The sequence below is a fragment of the Centruroides sculpturatus genome, unplaced genomic scaffold, assembly GCF_000671375.1.
Source record: "Centruroides sculpturatus isolate CEXI.00-Female unplaced genomic scaffold, Cexi_2.0 scaffold604, whole genome shotgun sequence".
In the NCBI taxonomy this organism is placed as follows: domain Eukaryota; kingdom Metazoa; phylum Arthropoda; class Arachnida; order Scorpiones; family Buthidae; genus Centruroides; species Centruroides sculpturatus.
In genome coordinates, this window is record NW_019384933.1 from 259,322 (window position 1) to 279,523 (window position 20,202).

The window sequence follows — 20,202 nt, forward strand, 5'->3', positions numbered from 1 at the left end:
GACTGGGTAGTCTGGTTGTCAGCTGCAGGATATTGTATATATATGATGCTATTTTGTTGCATTATGTCAATATTTTGAATAATATTTTTTTTAGTTATTAGTAATTTTTTGATATTATTAGTAAATACAGGGGCTAGAGTTGTTATATATATAATTATTCTGTAATTATATATATAATAATTAGTAATTATTAATTAGTAACTATAGTAATTATTATATATATAATTACTAATAACTAAAGAAAATACTATTCAAAATATTGACATAATGCAACAAAATAGCATCATATATATACAATATCCTGCAGCTGACAACCAGACTACCAATACACAGGTGAAACTGGAAGAACCCTAAAAATCAGACTAAAAGAACATTAGCATGCTATTAAATTTAATTACACTAATTCTGCTGTAGCCATACATTGCAATAGTGAAGGTTGCAAGATCTCACCTAATAATCTAAAAATACTCAGAATAGAAAAAAATAGTATAAAAAGGAAATTATATGAATATCTTGAAATCACGAAAATAAAAACTTATAAAATGAACTTAAATGATGGACTAACCATTAGTGACATCTGGAAACCCCTCCTCCCTAACAAGTAGTATCCACACATGATCCTATCCCATCCCACTTCCCCCAGATGGCCCCCATCTGGTGAACCTACCCTGCCCTCCCGTATAGATACAACTTTGTTCTACAAATGCAAGCACATACTCAAAAATGATCCGAACTCTGCAGCAACTCTAGTAAACTGATTACCAAGTCAATTACCCAACATACTCTTTAATGTCAATTGTAACCAACAATCAACCATGTAAGTTATTTTTTTAAAAAATTTGTTAAAATGTTATATGTATTATTCTGTATAATGCAACCCATATCTCTTTTTTTGTAATGTCTAAGGACTGAAGAGGTGTCATTAAGACCTGAAATGCATTTCCTTTAATAAAATATATGTAAATCAACTGTTCTTTGTGTGATGTGTTACTGAAGAAAGAAAGCCACTAAATTTTACTTTTTTGTTACTTTCCAGATCATTTTAATGCAACAAGGGTTACATTCCCAGCTGTTATAATATAGTATTGTAATCATGTCATATTTGACCTTCCAGGTTTTTGGAATCACGATGTTTTGACACCTCTAAATGCAAAAAGTCAAAAACTGATTCCCGAACTTGTATATGGGGGCATTGATGCTATTAAAGTTTGGTGGTTAAAGATCAAGAAGGTGGAGAGATAGCATTAGGTCATCTATCATATCTCAAGAAGAGCCTGACTTAATGAAGTTTTTATTCATTACTGGCATTTACAAGTTTTTATAAAACACATCTCTACCCTCAAAATTAAGCTTTTTGCCATTTTATAAAAGTTAATAATATAAAAAGATTTTTATAACAAAATCTCATAACAGATGGCACCACACATTTATTTATTATAATTAAAAAACACTATATACTGTAAAAGTTATATTTTTTAACACCCAGGAAAATTACATAACTCGTTGCTGGATATTTTTATTTAAAATCTATATTTCAGTTTTCAGTTCTACTTTATTTTTGAAAATGTAAGTTTCTATTTTCAAATGCATTTGAACATATGATAAAATATAATAGATATTCTATTTTATCATATGTTGTAGCCTGAGGAAGATCATTCAATATGATTAAAAGCATTAGCAGTAAAGAACTTCTTACTGGAGTTATAAGATGTTGAAGTTATTAATCGATTTTGCATTATTTGCATTTTTACTAATAATATTGCAGTATCACAAAGTTTCCAAATAATTCTTCTGTTGCATTGGCTACAACTTTTTCCTTTCTGACCAAAGATCCTCAGCATTTCTGTCAATATTAATAATTTCTTTAATTTGATCTTGATATTTTTAAAATCAACAATGCTTTTAAATTTTAATTTTTTTATGCTAAGTTTTTTGATATAAACTTATATTTAATAATAATAAAATCTTCATTACAAAGAGCAGATAATCATTGCCAATGCAATCAAGCCTCTATAATCACTGTTACAATAGTTTACATATTTTTTTCCTATTGATATATACGGAACTGTATATCTATTACATAGACAACTAGTATTTTGAATCAACAAAGCATACATCAAATAAAATTCTATACTAAAGTTGCTTCCATTATAAACTATCTATAAAATAGTTTTTTCAGAAAAAAATTTATAAAAATTTAGTAAAAAAATATTTAATTACATTGAAAAAGTTTTGATAAATTGCACATAAATAAATAAAATTTATTAGATTAATTACTAAAATATAAACTTATAAACCAGTAATATCAAAACAAAGTATAATAAATGATGAAATAATAAATATTTATAAATAACTAGCAGATAAGCCCGGCGTTGCTTGGGCAAAAAGTAACGATAGCGAAGATTAAGATTATTACATTACAGCCAATCTTACCCATTTTCACAGAATGCAAGAATTAGGTTTTCCTGTTTCCAGACTAATTAGAAAATTTTTAGATGGATCTAAAAATATGTTTGATTTCCCGCAAAAACACAAAAAACCGCATCTGTGCCTGTAAATCTTGCACATTGCTTTCTCTTAACACTTCCATCGTTGAAGCCTTAATCCTGTCCCTTTCCTCCCAGGGGGGATTTCGAAAAATCCCTTCTTAGTGTGCATTCTCGTGACGTACCATAACCATGTACCAAATTTCAAGTTTCAACTCCTAACTGCACTGAAACGCTCATGATAAAATGCTCATATACACGCACGCCACCTATCATAGGATAAATGTACTATGCTAGAAACCTTCACGAGAGTGTATTAAACAACTTCCCAAAGTTTCATGGCAATCAGATAAATGGTGTAGTAATGCACAAAGGACAGACAGGCAGACATATATTTGTTTTTATATATATAGATAATAATCATAGAATAAATTTAAAAATATATAAATTAAATAGCAAATACCATATCTCTACAATGTAATTCAAAATAATATTAGTGTATATCAATTTTATGTTATTACTAACTTATTTCCGTAATTATTTATTATATGGAAGTCATATAATATAGCTGTTTACAGAATTTTATATTTTAATCATACAGTAAAACCTCATTATTTCAATATCGGATAATTCAAAGTATCACTTAATTTAAAGATAAGTCTAGTCCCCAGCCAAAAGATTAGGATTTTGCATACATTTTAGTTTGGATCATTTGAAATGCATGTACAATGAAATTCAAAGTCATTATCTGGTCAAGTGACCATAAAAAATATCATTTAATTTGAAATCTCCCATCATGTTACATACTTATAAGGAAAGTTTCCATGCCAAAGTGGCATTTTTACATTTGATTTTACCAATTATTTACATTGTTGATTTATTGGACATCCATTCAAAGTCATTTGAACATTGTAGAGCATTGCCAATGAAGAGAAAATTTTTTAATTTTTTTATTTTTAAAGTAGAAATCTGTTTGGCGTTTAATTATTTTGGACATTTTTCACAAAAATTTATTGTTTCAATAATTCCAAAGTCGATTAAATATACATCTGCGTATGCACAATAGAATGTGTACTCCTAGCTTTAGCTTTTAATAAAGCTTGTTTTCATCAAATCACATGATTTTTGTTATCTCAAATTCAATACGGTTAATCTTTCATAGAATTAGCCATTGGTCCTCTAGAAGAAATTTGAGGGTGATTTTTATTGAAGCAATTAAGCTTCTTTTGTACATTATTTTCAGGTCTTCATTTTAACATAGTTCGTTTTGTTTTCATTAAGTACACACTGACTGACAGTTTTTCCAAAATAGCTTAAATTTCTAATTAATAACTTGTAATATTAATGCATTTGTAACTGAATGCGTGAAATTATATAAGATAATATCATAATTTTAGTTGAAAATTAAAAAAAAAAAAAAATCAATTTGAAAAATGTTTGGATAATTTGAAGTCATTTGTTTTGGTCCCTTGAGTTTCGAAATAATGAGGTTTTACTGTGTTTCATTATTTTGTAGTTATACAAATATAATAAAACATTCAAAAGTTAACAGTTACTTATAAATTTAAAAAATTATTAATTTATTGTGAATTTTCCATTTTTACTTAAGTTCAACATTTCTATTTACCTTGTAAAATAGAAAGGAATAGATATGCTGAAATCTTAAACTATTCAATAACCTAAAGAATCTAATGCAGGTGTCTACATATTATATTTTCCCCCCTAGAATTAAATGAAAATAGAGAAACAATCTTAGAAAAGTATAAGCCAGGGGTGGGCAAGCAAGAGTTCAGTGGGAGCCGAAATGTAGGTTTTACAAAATGCATGGGAGCCGCAGTTCTATACTTTTTTATTCTGTACCGCAGTTCTGTACTGCAATTTTATTATATAATATAAAACAAATATTGAATTTTTTTAATAAACATATTTTCACAAAATTGTGGAAATAAAATTGTAAAAATAATAATAAAAAGCAGAAATTAACACTTTCAGCAAAGAACCGCATGTAACTCAAAAAGAGCCGCATTTGCCCATGTCTGGTATAAGCAAAACAAGCAAAAATACCAAGAAGAATATAAACAAAATTAACAAAAAATGCTAACAAAATAGTTAGTCCATATTTTCCAAATTAGATTTTCTAGGTTTTCTTTTCCTGAAATTGTCTTAAATATAAATTATTAAGCAATCATTGATTCAATAACATAACTGATAACAGTGTTATTGTGAAAAATTTTTTTAAATCAAGCAATGAGTTGCATAACTTCCTGGCAAACAAATTTAAAATTTATGTGGCACCATCTGTTATGATATTTTATTAATAATACTTTATATACAGTTGAACCCCCTATAACACTGTTGATAATTCCATTTTATATGAATTCCATGTCGCATGAGTCACTTAGATTTTACAAATACGTGAGCCAGGCTGTGAATGGCTCACATATTTGTAAAATCTAAGTAACTCATACAAAATGGAATCATATAAAATGAAATTATCAACAGTGTTATATGGGGGTCGAGTGTATTATTAATTATTATAAAATAATAAAAAGTGTAATTTTGAGGGCAGAGAAGAGTTTTATAAAAATTTGTAAATTCTAATAGGAAGTAAATTTATCATTAAATCTGATCTCACTTCAGATAGAGAGGGTCATATGTCCTATCTCCCCACTCCTCTCAACCTTTCACTATCAAAAGTTAAAGGTCGAGAGGGTGCATCAATGCCCTTTATATACAAGCTACCATGCCAAATTTTGTTTCTTAATTATCATCTCATCCTGAGATATTAAACAAAATACATTAACACACACACACACACACACAGACAGACAGACACAGACACCCGTGGAATTTTTTCCATTGTTTTTTACTTTTTCGGGTTTAGCAAGTCTCAAAATGTGGAGATTTGCAAAAAACTCAGAAGGCCAAATTTGACACAAATTCAATACTTTTCCATGTTATATAAATAACAAAAAGATAACAGGAAGGTGAAAGGAATCTGTAACAAATTTTTAAATAATACAGACATTGGATTATATACTGTAATTTTGTAAAGTTTATGACATAAAATTAATGTTCTATTATTGATTAGCAGTTAATGATCAACATAACTGAAGTATCAATAGTTTAAAGAGGTCAAATGTTAATAATATGTAATTTCCAGCATGAAATGATTACAAAAGTTTTTGTATCTCAAAATGTAATTTTTATTGTAAATAATTTATTTATTCTTCTTTTGATAAAACCTTAATAATAACAATTAATTTTTGTTATTTTACATTTTTGAACCAATATTGTATTTTAATAAAAATATATTCAAGCAGAAATAATAAAATCTTTTCAACAACAACACAATAAAATGGAATTATATTTTATTAAATTTAACTTTTTTTTTTATAGAATATTTTATGATTTAAATCTATTTAGAAAATAGAATATACTTTATTAACTGAATATTTTTAAAACCTTTATTAATATAGGAACATTCCATCAATAAACTAATTTTTATTATTGAGGTATTACCTCAATAATAAAAATCAATGACAAGATGTAGCTATAAAAATGTAGGCAGAAAGCATAAATAAAAATTTATGGATGGAACAAAGTAATTTATTAAATTTATTGATACAGAATTTGTAAAAGTAATTTCCTGCAGTAAATTGATATGTATTTATTGAAATTAATCAAATATTAAATGTTTGATTTTTGCTTTAAACATGAATAAAAGTGAGATCACTGGATATACAGTCGACCCCCCCATAACACTGTATATACATGAGCCATTCACAGCCCGACACACGTATTTGTAAAATACGTGTGTCAACTGTACTGTTTTGTATAAACAAAACAGTACAGTCGACCCCCCTATAACACTGTTGACAATTCCGTTTTATATGAATTCCATGTTGTATATTTTACAAATACGTGTGTCGTGCTGTGAATGGCTCAAGTATATACAGTGTTATGGGGGGTCGACTGTATATCCAGTGATCTCACTTTTAACTAAATATGCTTCTTTCAATAATAATTACTTAAATTTTTCTTATATTTTCTCAAGATATTATTTTCAGAGAGATTTATAGAATATTTTCTCAATACATTGCATATATGTAAAATATTTACTGGTATTATTTTATATTTACATCATCTATAGAGTGTTATATATAAAATACCTATTTTATTATAACATATTGCTCAGCATATGGGAACAACATATCTTTTAAGGCAAATAATAAAAAGATATCTGTATTCCAGTCAAACCATAACAGTGTCTTCCTATATAGTACCATCCTTGTAAAATGCTAATGAATATTAGCATTTTACAAGGGTACTAATGAATATTTTGAACCAATCTTCCCCAGATATTCCACCACTACTTTATAAATATTAAATACAGAATCCTTCAATATTTATAAATTACTGAATATAATTTTCAATGCAAAACTACAATGTTCAAATCATCAAATCACTTAACTTTAAAAAGGACACCCGAGGAATATAAAAAGCAATATAATGTACATATTCAATCTTTACAAGTTTCATTTTTATCTTTTTATATATATATAAGAATTAACCAAGATGAAAGTTTTACATTCAAAAAAAGGATGTATTTGAGATAAAGAGGATGCTTGGTGATCCTAAGTTTATATATTTTTGAAGTTCAGTTACTATATTTTCATGTATATAACTTTTAAGTTATCTATGATTAAAAGATTAAAAGATATACTATTGTAGCCTATGGTATATACCAATAGGTTACACACAAATTTTAAATTGCAATCTCAAACTTGTATCTATGGAGTAATAGCTGCTCCCATAAGCACAAGGAAGTTGGTGGAGCAGATTATGCAAAGATTTTATTTCTGTTCTAGAATTTTCTGTGGGGTATACATCATTGTAGGTTATCAGTTAGTGTGGTTTTTACACATGAAAATACAGTACTTTAAATTAAATTTTTTCTATTAATTAACTTTATTTTTATATTAATTTGCATAATAATATATATTAAATAACACAAACATATGCACACAGAAATATGAAGTTCATTTATTTGACGAAGGTCCTGTTTCTTCTGAAATTCTTGTTATTTGTGATAAAGTTGTGAAGTTTCATTTGTCGCTTTTTTCCTTAAGCAGATGTCCGTATCAGAAGATCACATCAAAATGCCTTGTTTTGCTTTTGCACTCCTTTCAAAATCTGGATCATTCACTACAATTGAACAATTTCTGTTATCGTTACTAAACTTTTACTAAGGAAATCTGTAGAGAAATTCTTTGAGTTCTTTGTTTTCAGAATCTCTATTTTCCAGTTCTACAGGAATTCTTTGTTCTGCCAGTTCTTGAAGGTCATCATTGGGAAGGCTCTCACCAGAAACCTGCAGTAACTCCTCAATATCCTGCATCTAGACCTGCTGAATCGATTAGATTGACAATTCGGTCAACCTAACGATACAGCGATAGTCTCTTCTCATTGAGAATTCTTGGATATCTTCAGCCATAACCTCTTCCACACTCTTTTGAACTCTTCTGAATTACTAAATGACTTATTTTGCTTTTCAAACAATATCCTTATCATCAAGTCATGCGATTTTCAAACTCTCAAACTCATGTATGGACCTCATTATTAAACATAATTCTTGTTGTTCAACATTCTTCAGTTTAACAGCAAACTTAATTTATTGCAACATAGTCAAACTAACTGTAATGTTAAATTAAAATTTGGCTATACATACATTTTTAAAATTTTTTATACTGTACTTGGTACTTAATAACTACAGGACATATATTTAAAATGATTGATACATATAAATTTTACAAATTATTTATATTTTTAAAAAATAATCCTTGATTTCTTTTTATTTTTTGCTAAAACATTTAGCAGAAAAATGAACAAGACTGATTTAAATTAAGAGNAAAAAGAGTATATAAAGAGAAAAAGGTTGAAAAAGATTAAATTATATTTATTCTATTATTCTCTTTACAAAAATAGTATAAATATTACAGCATATCATATTTAATTGATAAAAACATCATATTTTGTAGAAAATATTCCCTATGTTTATTTATATGAATATATTCTGTAGAAAGTTATATAATAAATTTTTTGATTTAAGTTGATGTTATGCATTAATTATCTTTTTAATGTTTTATACAACAATGCATTTTTAAAAAAAACAAACTGTCTTCTCAGATTCTATTAAGTTATCACTTTATATAAAAATATTTGTTCAAACTTATTAACAGCTACCAGTAATTTATGACCTAACTAAGGATATAGGAGTTAGACTTGTAAAAACAATAACCCAAAATAAAAACAACAATAAAGTAAGTTATCACTAATATTCATTCAAAAAAGTAAAAAGTAATATCCACCATGCATATTTTATATCATTTAATTTTTAAATATAAAGGATGAAAATAAGAGTAAAATATATATATTTATTTTATTTAAATAAAACTTATTTATTATTATTATTTAAACGTTCATTGCTATGAATGGTTTCAAATTTAAATTGGAGATTCAAAATTAAAGTTTAATTTTCAAAATATAACAAAATTAAACTAACCTGTATCATCAGTATCAATTTTTTCAGCTTCTGAACAAGACGAACGAACATTATAATTTTTTCCCAAGAAATACCTAAAATATTAATTTAAAATAAGTGTTGATTTAAAAATGAATATTTCAGTTATATATATATACATACATACTGTATATATACACAGTATATACTATATATTAAATATATAAATGAAATTTTTATAATCATCAAACTTTTTTACAAGTTGTTTTAGAGTAACAATTTTCTAACCTGTCTATTCTTCTCAACTGTTTATTAATTTCACTTTGTTCACTGATTAATTGCATTTGTTGAGTTGCTACTTGTTCCAATTGTGTTTGAATCTGATTAACTGCATTAAAATTCTGTACTTCTCTAGCCTGTTGTAAACATGTCTTTAATTCTTCCTGCTGTGTTCCCAAGGACTTTAGTTGTTCTCCAATAGCTTCTATTCTCTCCTAAAAACAAAATATTATGCAGTGAATTAAATAAAACAAAATCATTCCTATAAATGCAAATATATTATATAGATTTATTAACACATTTATATATTGCAATAAATAACAAATGTAACACCAATATAACATAGTTAATATGAATTTTAAAACAATTTAAAAGAAAAATAGAATATCTTATACAAAGATCAATAAACTCACAAATAAACAATAACAAAATCTTATTTTCTGAATAAATAAAAAGTTTAATTTAATATGATATTATTATTATTTCATTTATTTAAATAGATGAATAAATGAGATTATATATAATCTCAATCATAATAAACAAGTGCAGTTTATCAACTATATTTTATTTTTCACTAAAATATCTTCAAAAATTTATATATCACATATGAATTCTTTGTAAAAATGAGACTTAAGAACTTTTTAACCATTTACAAAATTATTAACTGCTTATTAAGGAATAAATTAGATAATAAGACGATGATAATTTCATTACTGGGCTGCAATTTGAAAAAATTGTAGACGTATAAATTCCCACTGTTGTCCATCTGTCTGTTTGTCCTTCCTTAATCTTGAGAAAGGAGTTAGATAGATAAAAGATGAGACAAGATATGGAAAGCTTAGGGGCAGGAGGCCCTAATTAACTATATACAAACTTTTGATCTATACTGGAAGTCATGTTATTTCAATTTTAAAATTTTCCACTGAATGAAGTTAGATAAATGACCAACATAACTCTATTGCTAGCAGAAAAAGTATGATGTACAGGGTCAAGACACTACTAATTTGAGGTGACAAGCATATATTTTAAATTAAATTAATTAAAAATGTGATTAAAACTTGCAACCCAGCATTATGATGATGTCACAATAAATAATTGCTCATTCAAAATTCTATTTTAAATTTTATTATATATCTTATTTTAAATCTAGGATTCGCAACTCAAGTATTTCCAAAGGATATCCTAGATTAAACTGTTTTTAAACAACTTTACTCTCAAATATATTATACAGATTTAATTAAATAATGTATTTATGAATGTTTAGGTAGGTCTACTAACAAAAATATTTTTATCAAAAATCAGGCAGTGGACCACAATGAAACATTTAGCAGCCTACACGTGACCAAAGGCCATAAATTATACACATATTTTAAATATAAATTTAACATATAGATCATAATTTTCTATCTTTTTTCTATTATTATTATTTTAAAATTAATAAAATACATGCCTAAATTTTGTTTCCAAGCTATTCACTGTTATAAATGTTGCTTAAAAAATGCAAAAGTTTAATGGAAATGTGTAATTTTCATTTTAAAATTTCACAAAATGCAAACTCGCCCATTATAATATATTATTTCAGTTTAATATTTTTTTTGACTATGTTGGAAAGAGGATTGGAAAGTTGAAAGTGATGGGAAGGAGAATGCAGAGAAGACTAAAACTGAGATGGAGAGACAAGATGGCAGAGGATTTGGAAGAGAGAGGATACCCTGGATAGAGAGAAATGGAGAAGACAGATTAAAGATGGGAATGCTGATTCCATATAAACATTGGAAAAAGCACAAAGAAAGAAGTTCAATATTTTTAAAAATTTATACAGTTCAGTTATTTCTCCTATAACTTGTTATATGTGTTCCTAAAAATCACAGTGTTACAGAATTTTGTTTAATAAAAATAACAAGGCTTATGGAAAAAACAGAGCTAAGGTCAGATCACTCAAAACTGTATAATCTTTCCAAGCATTTTATTACACTTTTTTCTTAATTCATTTCAATGCTTCACACTTTCTTTTTCCATCAATTATTTGGATTCTTATAATTGGGATGTTTACTCACATTTAAGATGTCATTGTTCAAAGTTTATCAAGACAAGTACAAAAAATTTGATAGAATAGGGATATACAAATTTGGGCAACACACTGGAGTAAATAAACAGGGGTAAAACAACATTGAGATATGTGTATTTTGTGTATTACTCTCCAAATCATTACATTCAGCTGAATAGTATTACTTTCCTGGCTCTGTTATATATAACAGAGGAAAAGTATGACAATCTGTCAAAAAATGACCCCCCCCTAGATTTTTACATTTTTGGACTCAGGGCACCTTGAAATATCAAGAAATGCAAAAAAATTTCGGGTTTTTTCTGTATGTATGGATGATAGTGTGTGGGGGAGCATGATTAAGCTTCAAAGAGGGTGAACAAACCCACTTTGTAGCTTAATAACTCCTGTGCTTTTTGTTGAAAATGTCTGAAATTCTGCAAGGAGGTTTGTTTATTAGGAAGATTAATGCTATTAAATTTTGGTGATTAATTAAAAGTTGAGGGGGAGGGGAGATAAAGGTGATCATGTCTATCTCCAGTAGGGTCAGACTTAATGACAATTTTACTCATTATTGGCATTTGCAATTTTTATAAAAACCTGTTTCTATCCTCAAAATTAAGCTTTTTGCCATTTTATAATAGTTAAAAATATAAAAAGCTTTTTTTAAATAAAATATATTTTAAATATAAAAGTTTTTGAAATAAAATATCATAACAGATAGTGCCACCAAATGTTGCCGGGAAATTAAGCAACTCATTGCTGGATTTTTTTGTGTGTTTAACCTGATGTTACTCAGTGTTAGTGCAAATTATGGTCATCTTGTGAAAAACTAAATTTGAGCAAAGATTAAAATTTTCTTCCAATAGTGAGACTACTGATCTTTATCACTGCTTTCTTAATTATCCTCAATAAACAGAGACCAAGATTAATAAATCAATTCACTTCATTTGCCTATTTAACAATGATTTTGGATTGGTATTTTCCCTCTTCAGGCTCATGACTTCTGTGTCTCAGTTATTAAACAGTTTACAAATTAAGTGAGCAAAGATGTTTTCATATTTTGGCAATTTTATTCCTCCATTTATCTATCACATATGGACAAATTCATGTTATACTTATCCCTCCCTGTCACATTTTTTCATCAACTTTTAGACACTTTCATGCTGATGTCACACTTGATATACCACCCCAATATTAAAATCAAGCAATTCTGTAAAACAGATCTATAGTATATTAATCTATTCATATTTCTAAACAAGGCAAAGATAATTTGAAAAATAGGCCAATAGAAAAATAAAATGTAATTCACTGACTTTACCACAGAAGTGTCTGATTACATTATAAAAGTAACTCCTAAACTAAAGATAATATGCTGTATATCAGTATACATCTTTCAATGGTATCTTTATCTGGATCTGTAAAAGTTAAATTGTTGTAATCATCCTTTCATATTAAAAGTTTCACTAGAGTGTTTCCAACAGAACACCTCTTCTACTAAAAGGCAAATACTTAAATAAGCAAGAACTTGCTATGTGATAACTGATCAAAATACTTATGCAGAATGATTTTGATTAAAAAAAATATATATTCAAATAGGAAAATTTTTGAGAATCTTTAAACATCAACATTCTACTAACATTCTTCAATTCCCATTATAATGTCACAAAATTTTTACATAGCCTCCCATCACCAATGCAGACATCATATTTGAATGACTCCATTGAGACACATTATAACAAAAGAAACTGTATTTAAAACAACATTACTTTTTGATAATAAAGATAAATGAGACAAAATTACATAAGAATTTCTCAGCTTTCATACTTTTTATAAGTAGATTTTTAAATAATCGTATTTTAATTCTAAAATTCATAGCTAATCAAAATTAGAACATGACAGTTAATCATATAATTTGTTGTGAATTCAGTACTGGTAATAGAAAAATTGTAAAAATTGTTACACACTTACATAAACAAGCTGACTCCATGTAATATAACAGAAGCAAATATGCTAGACAATATTAAGGGAGTTCACTTTTATAATGTGGTTTAAATGTTTTTCAAGTAACTGGTCCCATCTTTAGAATCCAAACAAAATGTAATATTAATAATTCTATCTAGTATATTTTTTCACTCAAAATTTCTTAAATTATATTTCAACTCTATACCATATATAACTAATCATATATTTTCAATTGTAAATGATGTAAAATATCTTAAATTAATAACTGCAAATTTTACAAGACAAATCTGAAATTATATTTTCAATTTATATTTATGACAGCATATTTTGATGTAAGTCAAGATAAATTTTTTTGAAATTTAAAAAAAAAAATGTTTAAGCAGTATAATAAATTGAAGCATTTTTAATTGTAAAATTTACCATAAAATTTTTATTTTACATTTAATATTTATAACAATATCTTACACAAACAGATTATTTTCAGAAGTCTGAGTCAGCCTAATCTGTTAAAAAACCTCCTTTTGCTAAGATGCCAACCTTTCCAAAATAACATTTGACAACTTACAAATTATTTTTTATGGAAATACTTCTTTTGAGTCAATTAATGTTTATAATGATATTTATTTGTACTTTGTTAGGTCCTTCCATTTCTAAAATCAGTTTTGTATTTTTTAATATATAAATTTTATTACTAAATACCATTTACAATGTAACATTTTATAAATTAACTGGAAAGTCAATTTGATCATAAATGTGAAATTGAATATAATCTACAATTATAAATTATTTAATTTTAAAAATTATATCTAACTATTTATGTAATTACAGTACATGCTTGCAAACTTAAACTAATTATTATCTGAAGTTGTTTGAATAGTAGGATTATATATAAAGAAAGGAAAGTCCTGAAAAACTACAGACAAACACAATCAAAACTTGATATAGTGCCCTCATAAAATGGTGTCACATTCATAAAACAGCAATGAATATTTGTGAACAGGTCATTCTCATATATACTAAATAGAGAACCCTTCAGTATAATAAACACAATTAATCCAATAAATACCTCAAATATCAAATAAACAACCATATTCTGTTATCAGACTATTAAGGCTAAGCAATTTGGCAGGAGGCAGGGCATCTGCCTCCTGCCAAATTCCAGGCAGATCTTTTCTTCCACAATATTCTAAAATTAATTTATAATTATAGTAAGACCCTGCTTAACACAGAGGATGCATTCCTAGATGGCAAAGCACTAAATGAAATAGCATTAAATGAGGTAATTTTAACACAGAATAAATAGGAAAAGGGAACATGTGACCAAAAATAAACAGATTTTATTACTTTAATTTTAAGTTATGTTTATATTAATTTGCATAATAATATATATTAAATAACACAAACATATGCACACAGAAATATGAAGTTCATTTATTTGACGAAGGTCCTGTTTCTTCTGAAATTCTTGTTATTTGTGATAAAGTTGTGAAGTTTCATTTGTCGCTTTTTTCCTTAAGCAGATGTCCGTATCAGAAGATCACATCAAAATGCCTTGTTTTGCTTTTGCACTCCTTTCAAAATCTGGATCATTCACTACAATTGAACAATTTCTGTTATCGTTACTAAACTTTTACTAAGGAAATCTGTAGAGAAATTCTTTGAGTTCTTTGTTTTCAGAATCTCTATTTTCCAGTTCTACAGGAATTCTTTGTTCTGCCAGTTCTTGAAGGTCATCATTGGGAAGGCTCTCACCAGAAACCTGCAGTAACTCCTCAATATCCTGCATCTAGACCTGCTGAATCGATTAGATTGACAATTCGGTCAACCTAACGATACAGCGATAGTCTCTTCTCATTGAGAATTCTTGGATATCTTCAGCCATAACCTCTTCCACACTCTTTTGAACTCTTCTGAATTACTAAATGACTTATTTTGCTTTTCAAACAATATCCTTATCATCAAGTCATGCGATTTTCAAACTCTCAAACTCATGTATGGACCTCATTATTAAACATAATTCTTGTTGTTCAACATTCTTCAGTTTAACAGCAAACTTAATTTATTGCAACATAGTCAAACTAACTGTAATGTTAAATTAAAATTTGGCTATACATACATTTTTAAAATTTTTTATACTGTACTTGGTACTTAATAACTACAGGACATATATTTAAAATGATTGATACATATAAATTTTACAAATTATTTATATTTTTAAAAAATAATCCTTGATTTCTTTTTATTTTTTGCTAAAACATTTAGCAGAAAAATGAACAAGACTGATTTAAATTAAGAGAAGTTTGGATTAGCACAGATTCAGATTAATGAGAGTCCACTGTATTTTTATTATAGTCTACTCATAAATATGTTAATACCACATTGAATAATTTTAATTGTATTACTGACATAACTGTAAAAATCAAGTATTTCAAATTAATGTTTTACAAAGCAAGTTTGTTCATAATGTAATAACCAAACATATATTCTATGAAAATGTTTATGGATTAAAGCTACTGAATTTTTATCTATAAATATTTTTCAGGAAACTTCCTCTATGTTTTATAAAAATACTAAATCAAATTTTTTTGAACTTAAATAAAATAGGTAATTTTATAATTTAATTAATTAACATATATATTACCAAAAGATTTAATCTTTTGGTAATATATATGTTAATTTAATCAAACATTAAATCTTTTTATAAATCTAAGTAATTTTATATGAAACATACAAATTAGTAAAAATAAAAAAGGGATAAATAGTGGAACATGGCCTGGTTTGTAATAAATGCTCATTTCCATTTGCATCTATTGAGATGCATGTTGACATCTAAGAAATGAGCATTACAGTTGCTAATTTGATCTAGCTTAAGGGTAAGACCATACGAGTTGTTGTTCATACATGTTAAAAACTCATCGACATTTGGTTTAGTCTTCCAAAGGATAAACAGGTCATCTATGTATCTTTTTAAACCACAATGTTCAGTAAAAACTTGGGTAAGACCTTGTCTTCTAACTGTCACACTACTAACTAGCAAAGGTCCTCTAATAGGGGGTTGCCCATGGGTACACCCCATTTTTGTAAATATGTGCTGTTATTAAATTGAAAAACAGAGGTATAGCAAATGAGGTGTGCTAGCTCCAAAATCTGCTTACGATGCTGATGGGCCCCATTCTCACTAAGAAGAAGGTCCCTAAGAGCACAGAAGCATGGTTGCAGCTGAATCAATGGGAAAAGGGATACGAAATCAAAAACAGTGACGTAGTCTACCTGTACCTGTTGCAAAATCAAATCAATGGATTTATCTAGAGAAAACATGTAATCCTTCAAACGGTCAGAGGTGATGTGTATAGCTTCCTCGAGTAGCCTTGTTGGAGATCTTGCCTTATCCAGAACTGGTCTAAGTGAAGGTGTCAGTTTATGCGTTTTGGCACATGCAAGCAACCTCGGAGTGTCAGGAGAAGCAACCACCGCCCTGTTTAACTTCCATTTCTTGGCCAAGAAAGTGTGAGTGAATCTTGATACTCAAGAGTGTAACTTGTTCAGGTAGTTGTCATCAATTGGTTCACAGTCTGTGTCAATAATATATTGCTGCATAAGTGATCTGTAGGAAGTTTCTTTTAAAAGAACGAGATTTGTTTTCATTAGCTTTCAGGACTATAATGTGTTCCTCTGCAAGCCATTTCTTGGGTTTTCACATGAAATGCCAAAAATCATTATTACGAGCCTTGTTGTAGATGGAACAAATTTTGAAAGCTGCTTTCCATCTGTAGTATTCTTTGTGGATACTGTTCAAATGAGCCTTTTGATGTCAGGCATCACATTCTCTGGATGCAGATTGGAAGCTCCCGGTGCAAACATAGGACCATGTTGAAAGATGCTAATGATGAATTGTTGATATGATTCAAAAAAAAATTACACTACTACTTATGTAATATTTATTATAAAAGAACTAAATACATTTAGTATAAATCAGAATTTTAAAAAAGTTAAGATATTTTTATTTCATTTATCAAATAAAATATTTTTAATATTGTGTAATCAAAATTTATCTATTCTGGAATTTCTGGAAAAATTATTTTTATAAAATTGTAGATCATTTATATAATTGGTAAGACTACAAATCTAATTAAGGAAAAACTTTTTGTAAAAAATTAGTTTCAAAAGTCATCATCAGATAAATAAACGGCACTATGTTCAACAAAATAGAAAGATAGTGATCTCAACAATTACAAATCACATAAATTTTTCTATAATGAAGTTCTGTTTATTATTTGAAACTTGTAAATGCAGATCATCTTGCTGCAGTATAAAATGGAGTATTTCACATGTCCATATGCCATTTGATGCTCTCTAAATCAATCAATGTAACTAGGTCAACACAATGAACAATGTGCTTAAGAATACTATAAATGCAATCTTAGGTAATTAGGTATATTAACTGTTTTTTCTAACACATTAGTAATCTAGTATTAATACCATTAAAAGTTCAAATCTTTATTAAATTTGATGTGAAAAAAAATTTTTGTTTAATGTCATTAACATACAGTACCAATAGTCATGAAATTGGCATGGCCATTTTGACTAAACTAGAAAATACTAAAACTAATCTATCAAATATTGCATTTAATTGGCAATAAAAAATTTACTATAGACATTCTCATATTGCCATTTCTATTTTTCATTGAATACTGTATTACATATTTTTAAATTTATGCAGTGGTGACAGGGTGGTCACCTAGGCATACAGGTGTATGCCTAGTCCTATATATAAATTTATATCCTTTTCCAAAAAAAGCTATGATTTATCATTAAGTATTTTAATTCTAAATTAAGATAATTTTTGGATACCCTATATATGTAAAAGTTAAAACTTCAAAACTGAAAAATATAAATGTTTCAATAAGTGAGAAAATAAAATAAAATGAAAAAATCTTATAACTTCAATTTTATGTTTTTATAATAATCTCACTTGAAACTAAAAAAAGTTACTAAAGAGCAACAATTCGGTTAAAAGTTAAAATTTTAAAAAATACTTCTATAATTAAAACATTATTATCCATATGCTAAAAACTAAATTCAGAATGATTAAGAAAACAGTTCCTATATATATAGGAACTGTTTTTGCAATGAATCCCAAATTGTTTAAGTTTAACTTAATTAATAAGGAAAGTAAGTATGCTTGATATACTTGGCTGGCAATCCAGATAAATTCAACATAAGATGTTTCCATCTACCTGTATCTTGCACATAGGATATTAATTATTGAGATAAATGAATTAGTAGTAGAATTCATAAGCTGATTAGTGCTATCGAGTTGGATTAATATCACTAAGATGACTTAACTTGCGACTTGAAAAGGACCTTGCACAAAACTTGAGAAATGGGAACGACTTGGCCGAATCTTTAATATTTTTTAGTTCTAGTGGTCCTGACAAAGTCTCCACAGATAGTGAAAAAATGTTCATTTTTGGAGTTATCGAGCATCCAAGATGTAAAAATAGCATAATTCGCGCACATGTTGTGAAGCACACTCTTTTTCATTTCAAAAAGATGTTTTCAAACGTCATTGATATTCGGCGATAGATTTTTTAAAAGCAATTTATATGTACAGTCGACCCCCCTATAACACTGTTAATAATTCCGTTTTATATGAATTCCATATTGTACGAGTCACTTAGATTTTACAAATACATGTGCCGGGCTGTGAACGGTTCACATATTTGTAAAATCTAAGTGATTCATACAACATGGAATTCATAAAAACGGAATTATCAACAGTGTTATAGGGGGCCTCACTGTTCAAACTACATCTTGTCGTATTTTCCATCTATTCGAGCCATTTGCCATGGAAGAAATGATCACCACGAAGCGTAACAATGGAAACGACTTTCGAAAGATTTCAATCTGACTCATTCTGTTTATTAGGCTAATTTGTAAATTATTATAAATAATGTTAATAAGGAATTATCATCAATTCTTTTCTCATTTCTCTAAGATAGATGAGGTATTAGACAGTGTAAAATATTTTTTATACATTCCTCAAAAGTGAAATCACAACACCACAAAGTGATGCGCATAGATTGCACCTGCAAATTGCAGCAGCAGTAGAGGATATGCAAATGATTAAGTTTGCGTATGCATCAGATCATGTGGTACCCAGTTTCGGGCTATAAAGACCAGCAGAGCAATCTCGGTTTGTCGATGCACTCGGTTTCTACGCGTGTTGGGCACGACGACGAGCAACGGAGATGCCATTAACCGCTCGACAGGGCTGCACGTCTGGCATGGAAAACAGTTCCTATATATATATATAGGAACTGTTTTCTTAATCATTCTGAATTTAGTTTTTAGCATATGGATAATAATGTTTTAATTACAGAAGTATTTTTTAAAATTTTAACCTTTAACCAAATTGTTGCTCTTTAGTAATTTTTTTTAGTTTCAAATGAAATAACAGTTCCAATATATATATCGGAACTGTTTTCTATATATATCCCTATTAAATTTAGAAAATCTAATTACTATTAATATAAATCTTATACTGCATAAATATAAATATTAAATTTTAATTATTTTTATTTGAAACAATTTTATTTTTTAAACAGTGCACAATTTTTATATTTATTGAAATTAAAACAAAATCTTATAAATGTTATTTAATCTTAACCGTTTAACACAAAATTATCTATTTAGCTTACTCAAAATATGGCAATTTCATTGAAAAATATAATTAAATTTAGGGACATTTCATTCTCTATGCAAACAGTTTTATTGGGCAAAATGATACTCAGATCAGCAACTGTTTACAGTCCACGAGTGTTTGTTATTAGTTTAAAAGTTGCGTTGAAAATTGCATCAAATGCATTAAAATCTAAAGGAATTTACAAATCAAACAGGTGTGA

At 27.6% G+C, this 20,202-nt stretch overlaps 1 protein-coding gene across 1 annotated transcript in view; it reads right to left on the reverse strand.

Moving 5' to 3' along the window:
- Window positions 1–20,202, reverse strand: part of LOC111632039 — a 100,010-nt gene that overhangs the window by 6,386 nt on the left and 73,422 nt on the right. The window contains exons 11-12 of the mRNA XM_023376395.1: window positions 9,298–9,503; window positions 9,052–9,125 (exon numbers count right to left, since the gene is read on the reverse strand). Coding sequence (XP_023232163.1) covers window positions 9,052–9,125; window positions 9,298–9,503 — 280 coding nt within the window. The remainder of the gene's footprint in view (window positions 1–9,051; window positions 9,126–9,297; window positions 9,504–20,202) is intronic.